This window comes from Triticum urartu, chromosome 1A (genome assembly GCF_056163025.1).
Source record: "Triticum urartu cultivar PI428250 chromosome 1A, HENAU_Tu73, whole genome shotgun sequence".
Lineage (NCBI taxonomy): Eukaryota > Viridiplantae > Streptophyta > Magnoliopsida > Poales > Poaceae > Triticum > Triticum urartu.
The window spans coordinates 547,021,281-547,029,224 of record NC_141873.1 but is presented as its reverse complement, the minus strand read 5'-3'; the positions used below and the strand labels follow the sequence as shown (position 1 = coordinate 547,029,224).

Sequence of the window (7,944 nt, the reverse complement as noted above, 5' to 3'; positions counted from 1 at the left end):
ATGGAGCTGAAGAGGGATGAGTTCCGAGCTCTTACTCAAGGAAAGATGACAGTGTCGGAATATCTTAGTCGTTTCACGCAGCTGGCACGTTATGGAAGGGTAGATATTCCAACTGAAGCTGACAAGACTGCCAAGTTTTTGAAGGGGCTGAACCCTGGGTTGAAGGACAGGCTGGTATCTCATGATTTCCTTACCTTTCAAGCACTTGTCAACAAGGCTATACTCCAGGAGAACTCAAGGAGGGAGTTAGAGGAGCACTGCACGCGTAGAGCACCACAGAATCACCATGGGGCAGGTAGCTCCCGACAGAAGATTGGTCATCATCCTGGCTATCATGCACAGTATGTCAAGCCATCAAGGCCCAACAACACCTATCAGCCAAATGCATATAAGACTCCACGAGCTGAAGTGGGAGGTAATCATGCTAATACAGCTGGAAAGGCATGCTTTAGTTGTGGGCAAGAGGGTCACTTTGCTGTTGCATGTCTCAACAAGAACACTGGTCCCACTCCAGTGAAGTTCAATTTGGGTTCTGCAGCTAGGACACCCGCAGCTGGACGTGGCCGAGGCATTCTCAACACACCAGGGGGTGCACCTCATGCATCAGGACGTGGAAGGGTCAATCATGTCACCATCGAGCAGGCTCAAGAGTCACCAGATGTTGTTCTTGGTATGTTCCCGATCAACTCATATTACGGTTCAGTACTTTTTGATACTGGAACTTCTCATTCGTTCATTTCAAGGAGTTTTGCTGAAAACATCATTTTCGAACTGAGGGTTTGAACTTGCAAATGGTAGTGCAATCACCTGGGGGTATTTTAAGGACTGGGCAGAAGTGTCCTAAAGTGGTTATAGTTATAGAAGGGGTAGAGTTCCTAGCAAATCTTATCTTGATAGACTCCAAAGGCTTGGATATCATTTTAGGAATGAATTGGTTAAGGAAACATAAGGCATTTGTAGATTGTGCTAGGACCTCTGTTACATTAACAAGCACTGAAGGGGCCACTGTGGAATACCAAGCTAGGATTGCACTTCAAGCCAAGGTTGATTGCATGCTGAACAAAGTGAAGGAGTTAACTTTGGAGGAATTTCCAGTGGTGATGGAATATCCAGATGTCTTTCCGGATGAATTGCCTGGATTGCCACCAGACCGTGAGATTGAGTTTGTCATTGAGTTAATACCGGGCACCGCTCCTATTGCGAAGAGACCTTATAAGATGACAGCGAATGAATTAGCCGAGTTGAAGAAGCAAATTCAGGAGTTAGAAGAGAAGGGTTACATTAGGCCGAGCACATCACCATGGGGCGCACCTGTGTTATTTGTGAAAAAGAAAGATGGTAGCATGCGCATGTGTGTGGATTGCCGAGAGCTGAATGCAGCAACTATTAAGAATAAGTATCCCCTGCCAAGGATTAATGACTTGTTCGAACAGTTGAAGGGAGCACGTGTGTTTTCCAAAATAGATCTCCGATCGGGATACCACTAGTTGAAGATTCGCCCGCAAGATGTTCCAAAGACCGCCTTTGTTACTCGATATGGTCTCTATGAGTTTTTGGTAATGTCTTTTGGACTCACGAATGCACCAGCTTACTTCATCTATCTCATGAACTGCGTATTCATGGATTGCTTGGATAAGTTTGTTGTAGTGTTCATTGACGATGTTTTGATCTATTCCCGAAGTGAAGCACGAGAAACACCTTCGAGTGGTTTTGGAGAGGCTAAGGGCTCATCAACTCTATGCCAAGTTTAGTAAGTGTGAATTCTGGTTAAAACAAGTGGACTTTCTAGGACATGTCATCTCAGCCGAAGGAGTTGCCATGGATCCAGCAAAAGTGGAATCAGTACTCAGTTGGAAGCAACCCAAGAATGTGTCAGAAATACGCAGTTTCCTTGGACTAGCCGGGTATTACCGTCAGTTCATTGAAGATTTTTCCCGAATAGCTAGACCTATGACTCAGTTGTTAAAGAAGGATAAAAAATTTGAGTGGTCAGAAGCTTGTGAAGCGAGTTTCCAAGAACTCAAGAGGAGGTTGACAACTGGTCCAGTATTGGTATTGCCAGATATTCAGCAAGATTTTGAGGTTTATTGCGATGCTTCTCAACAGGGTTTGGGATGTGTGCTTATGCAACAAGGAAAGGTTGTAGCTTATTCATCGAGACAGCTACGCCCTCATGAGGTTAACTATCCCACACATGATTTAGAATTAGCCGCCGTAGTGCATGCCTTGAAAACTTGGAGGCACTACCTTATCGGAAATAGGTGTGAGATATACTCGGATCATAAGAGTTTGAAATACATTTTCACACAACCGGATTTGAATCTTAGACAGAGAAGGTGGCTAGATTTGATCAAGGACTATAATCTGAACATTAACTACCATCCTGGTAAAGCCAATGTCGTAGCTGATGCACTGAGCAGGAAGGTTTATCTCAACAATGTGATGATTCAGAAGGAAGCGCCAGAACTTTATGAGGAAATTCGAAAGATGAATCTGTATGTGAGCCTTGCTGAAAATGGTGAAATGTTAGAGGTCAAGTTTACTCTCCAAGATCAAGTGCGAGAAGCGCAAAAAGGTGACAAGGGCATTGAAGAGATTCGAGAGAAAATCAAATTGGGTGAAGCACCCTACTATAGAGAGGATGAGAGTGGAAGCATATGGTTTCGAGACCGTTTGTTGGTGCCAGACCAAAAGGATATCAAGGACACAATCATGAAGGAAGCTCATGAGTCAGCATACTCAATACACCGTGGAAGTACAAAGATGTATAATGATCTTTGGGGTAGTTTTTGGTGGTCGAGTATGAAGCGAGAAATCGCTGAGTATGTTTCACGGTGTGACGTATGTCGAAGGGTCAAGGCGGAGCATCAGAAACCTGCGGGACTACTACAACCACTTAAGGTTCCAGTGTGGAAATGGGAAGAAATTGGAATGGACTTTATCACAGGCCTTCCAAGGACATCTTCTGGATTTGATTCTATTTGGGTCATAGTGGACAGATTGACCAAGTCATCTCATTTCATTCTAGTATATGGCAAGAATCATTTGTGCACATGGAGTTCCTAAGAGGATAGTGTCAGATCGAGGTACTCAGTTTTGTTGGAAATATGCCCTAGAGGCAATAATAAATTGATTATTATTATATTATTTCCTTGTTCATGATAATCGTTTATTATCCATGCTATAATTGTATTGATAGGAAACTCAGATACATGTGTGGATACATAGACAACACCATGTCCCTAGTAAGCCTCTAGTTGACTAGCTCGTTGATCAATAGATGGTTACGGTTTCCTGACCATGGACATTGGATGTCATTGATAACGGGATCACATCATTAGGAGAATGATGTGATGGACAAGACCCAATCCTAAGCATAGCACTAGATCGTGTAGTTCGTATGCTAAAGCTTTTCTAATGTCAAGTATCATTTCCTTAGACCATTAGATTGTGCAACTCCCGGATACCGTAGGAATGCTTTGGGTGTATCAAACGTCACAACGTAACTGGGTGACTATAAAGGTGCACTACAGGTATCTCCGAAAGTGTCTGTTGGGTTGGCACAAATCGAGACTGGGATTTGTCACTCCGTGTAAGCGGAGAGGTATCTCTGGGCCCACTCGGTAGGACATCATCATAATGTGCACAATGTGATCAAGGAGTTGATCACGGGATGATGTGTTACGGAACGAGTAAAGAGACTTGTCGGTAACGAGATTGAACAAGGTATCGGGATACCGACGATCGAATCTCGGGCAAGTACAATACCGCTAGACAAAGGGAATTGTATACGGGATTGATTAAGTCCTTGACATCGTGGTTCATCCGATGAGATCATCGTGGAACATGTGGGAGCCAACATGGGTATCCAGATCCCGCTGTTGGTTATTGACCGGAGAACGTCTCGGTCATGTCTGCATGTCTCCCGAACCCGTAGGGTCTACACACTTAAGGTTCGATGACGCTAGGGTTATAAAGGAAGCTTGTATGTGGTTACCGAATGTTGTTCGGAGTCCCGGATGAGATCCCGGACGTCACGAGGAGTTCCGGAATGGTCCGGAGGTAAAGATTTATATATAGGAAGTCCTGTTTCGGCCATCGGGACAAGTTTCGGGGTCATCGGTATTGTACCGGGACCACCGGAAGGGTCCTGGGGGCCCACCGGGTGGGGCCACCTGCCCCCGGGGGCCCATGGGCTGAAGTGGGAAGGGATCCAGCCCAAAGTGGGCTGGGGCGCCACTTCCCTTATGGCCCATGCGCCTAGGGTGAAGGGGGAACCCTAAGGAAGAGTCCCAAGGAGGGAAGGCACCTCCTAGGTGCCTTGGGGGGGAGGGAAACCTCCCCTGGCCGCCGCCCCCTAGGAGATTGGATCTCCTAGGGCTGGCGCACCCCCCCCCCTTGGGCTCCCTATATATAGTGAGGGTAGGAGGGCCTCTTGAGACACCCCTTATGCCTTTGGTGCAGCCCCTCTCTCTCTCCTAAGTCCTTCTCCTCTCCCGTGGTGCTTGGCGAAGCCCTGCAGGATTGCCACGCTCCTCCACCACCACCACGCCGTTGTGCTGCTGCTGGATGGAGTCTTCCTCAACCTCTCCCTCTCTCCTTGCTGGATCAAGGCATGGGAGACGTCACCGGGCTGTACGTGTGTTGAACGCGGAGGTGCCATCCGTTCGGCACTTGGTCATCGGTGATTTGGATCACGACGAGTACGACTCCATCAACCCCGTTCACTTGAACGCTTCCGCTTAGCGATCTACAAGGGTATGTAGATGCACTCTCCTTCCCTTCGTTGCTAGTCTCTCCATAGATAGATCTTGGTGACACGTAGGAAAATTTTGAATTTCTGCTACGTTCCCCAACAGTGGCATCATGAGCTAGGTCTATGCGTAGTTTCTATGCACGAGTAGAACACAAAGTAGTTGTGGGCGTTGATTTTGTTCAATATGCTTGCCGTTACTAGTCTTATCTTGATTCGGCGGCATCGTGGGATGAAGCGGCCCGGACCGACCTTACACGTACTCTTACGTGAGACTGGTTCCACCGACTGACATGCACTAGATGCATAAGGTGGCTAGCGGGTGTCTGTCTCTCCTACTTTAGTCGGATCGGATTCGATGAAAAGGGTCCTTATGAAGGGTAAATAGCAATTGGCATATCACGTTGTGGGTTTTGCGTAGGTAAGAAACGTTCTTGCTAGAAACCCATAGCAGCCACGTAAAACATGCAAACAACAATTAGAGGACGTCTAACTTGTTTTTGCAAGGTATGCTATGTGATGTGATATGGCCAAAGGATGTGATGAATGATATATGTGATGTATGAGATGATCATGTTCTTGTAATAGGAATCACGACTTGCATGTCGATGAGTATGACAACCGGCAGGAGCCATAGGAGTTGTCTTAATTTATCTATGACCTGCGTGTCAACATAAACGTCATGTAATTACTTTACTTTATTGCTAACCGTTAGCTATAGTAGTAGAAGTAATAGTTGACGAGACAACTTCAAGAAGACACGATGATGGAGATCATGATGATGGAGATCATGGTGTCATGCCGGTGACGATGATGATCATGGAGCCCCGAAGATGGAGATCAAAAGGAGCAATATGATATTGGCCATATCATGTCACTATTTGATTGCATGTGATGTTTATCATGTTTATGCATCTTGTTTACTTAGAACGACGGTAGTAAATAAGATGATCCCTCATTAAAATTTCAAGAAAGTGTTCCCCCTAACTGTGCACCGTTGCGAAAGTTCGTTGTTTCAAAGCACCACGTGATGATCGGGTGTTAGATTCTTACGTTCACATACAACGGGTTTTCACGAACCTAGCATGTACAGACATGGCCTCGGAACACATGCAAACACTTAGGTTGACTTGATGAGCCTAGCATGTACAGACATGGCCTCGGAACACAGAAGACCGAAAGGTCGAGCATGAGTCGTATGGTAGATACGATCAACATGAAGATGTTCATCGATGTTGACTAGTCCGTCTCACGTGATGATCGGACACGGCCTAGTTGACTCGGATCATGTCATCACTTAGATGACTAGAGGGATGTCTATCTGAGTGGGAGTTCATAAGATGAACTTAATTATCCTGAACATAGTCAAAAGGATTTTTGCAAATTATGTCGTAGCTCACGCTATAGTTCTACTGTTTAGATATGTTCCTAGAGAAAATTTAGTTGAAAGTTGATAGTAGCAATTATGCGGACTAGGTCCGTAAACTGAGGATTGTCCTCATTGCTTCTTAGAAGGCTTATGTCCTTAATGCACCGCTCAGTGTGCTGAACCTCGAACGTTGTCTGTGGATGTTGCGAACATCTACATACACGTTTCGATAACTACATGATAGTTCAGTTAAACGGTTTAGAGTTGAGGCACCGAAGACGTTTTTGAAACGTCGCGAAACATATGAGATGTTTTGAGGGCTGAAATTGGGATTTCAGGCTCGTGCCCACGTCAAGAGGTATAAGACCTCCGACGATTTTCTTAATCTACAAACTAAGGAGAAAAGCTCAATTGTTGAGCTTGTGCTCAGATTGTCTGAGTACAACAATCATTTGAATCGAGTGGGAGTTGATCTTCCAGATGAGATAGTGATGTTTCTCCGAAGTTATTACCACCAAGCTGCTTGAGCTTCGTGATGAACTATAATATATCAGGGACATATATGATGATCCTTGAGATATTCGCGATGTTTGACACCACAAAAGTAGAAATCAAGAAGGAGCATCAATTGTTGATGGTTGGTGAAACCACTAGTTTCAAGGAGGGCAAGGGCAAAAGGGATGCTTCATGAAACGGCAAATCAGCTGCTGCTCTAGTGAAGAAACCCAAGGTTCAACCCAAACCCGAGACTAAGTGCTTCTGTAATAAGGGGAACAACCACTGGAGCAGAATTACCCTAGATACTTGGTAGATGAGAAGGCTGGCAAGGTCGATAGAAGTATATTGGATATACATTGTGTTGATGTGTACTTTACTAGTACTCCTAGTAGCACCAGGGTATTAGATACCGGTTCGGTTGCTAAGTGTTAGTAACTCGAAATAAAAGCTACGGAATAAATGGAGACTAGCTAAAGGTGAGCTGACGATATGTGTTGGAAGTGTTTCCAAGGTTGATATGATCAAGCATCGCACGCTCCCTCTACCATCGAGATTGGTATTAAAACATAAATAATTGTTATTTGGTGTTTGCGTTGAGCATAGACATGATTGGATTATGTCTATCGCAATGCAGTTATTCATTTAAGGAGAATAATGGTTACTCTGTTTATTTGAATAATACCTTCAATGGTCTTACACCTAAAATGAATGGTTCATTGAATCTCGATCGTAGTGATACACATGTTCATGCCAAAAGATAGTAATGATAGTACCACCTACTTGTGGCACTGCCACATAAGTCATATCGGTATAAAACGCATGAAGAAGCTCCATGTTGATGGATCTTTGGACTCACTCATTTTTGAAAGGATTGAGACATGCGAACCATGTTTGTTGGTAGATATGCATGAAGAAACTCTATACAGATGGATCGTTTGGACTCACTTGATTTTGAATCACTTGAGACATGCAAATCATACCACATGGGAAAGATGACTGAAAGCCTCGCTTTCAGTAAAATGGAACTAGAAAGCAACTTGTTGGAAGTAATACATTTTGATGTGTGCAGTCCAATGAGTGCTGAGGCATGTAGTGGATATCGTTATGTTCTTACTTCACAGATGACTTGAGTAGATGTTGAGTATATTTACTTGATGAATCACGAGTCTGAATTATTGAAAGGTTCAAGTAATTTCAGGGTGAAGTTGAAAGATCATCGTGACAAGAGGATAAAAGATCTATGATATGATCATAGAGATGAATATCTGAATTACGAGTTTGGCACAGAATTAAGACATTGTGGAAATTGTTTCACAACTAATAC

General features: G+C 44.3%; 1 protein-coding gene across 1 annotated transcript; it reads left to right on the top strand.

Moving 5' to 3' along the window:
* On the top strand, positions 1 to 783 carry LOC147992501 (uncharacterized). Its single transcript, XM_087539039.1, has one exon. The coding sequence runs from the start codon at positions 1 to 3 to the stop codon at positions 781 to 783; it is 783 nt and encodes a 260-aa protein (XP_087395165.1).
* Positions 784 to 7,944: the final 7,161 nt, after the last annotated feature.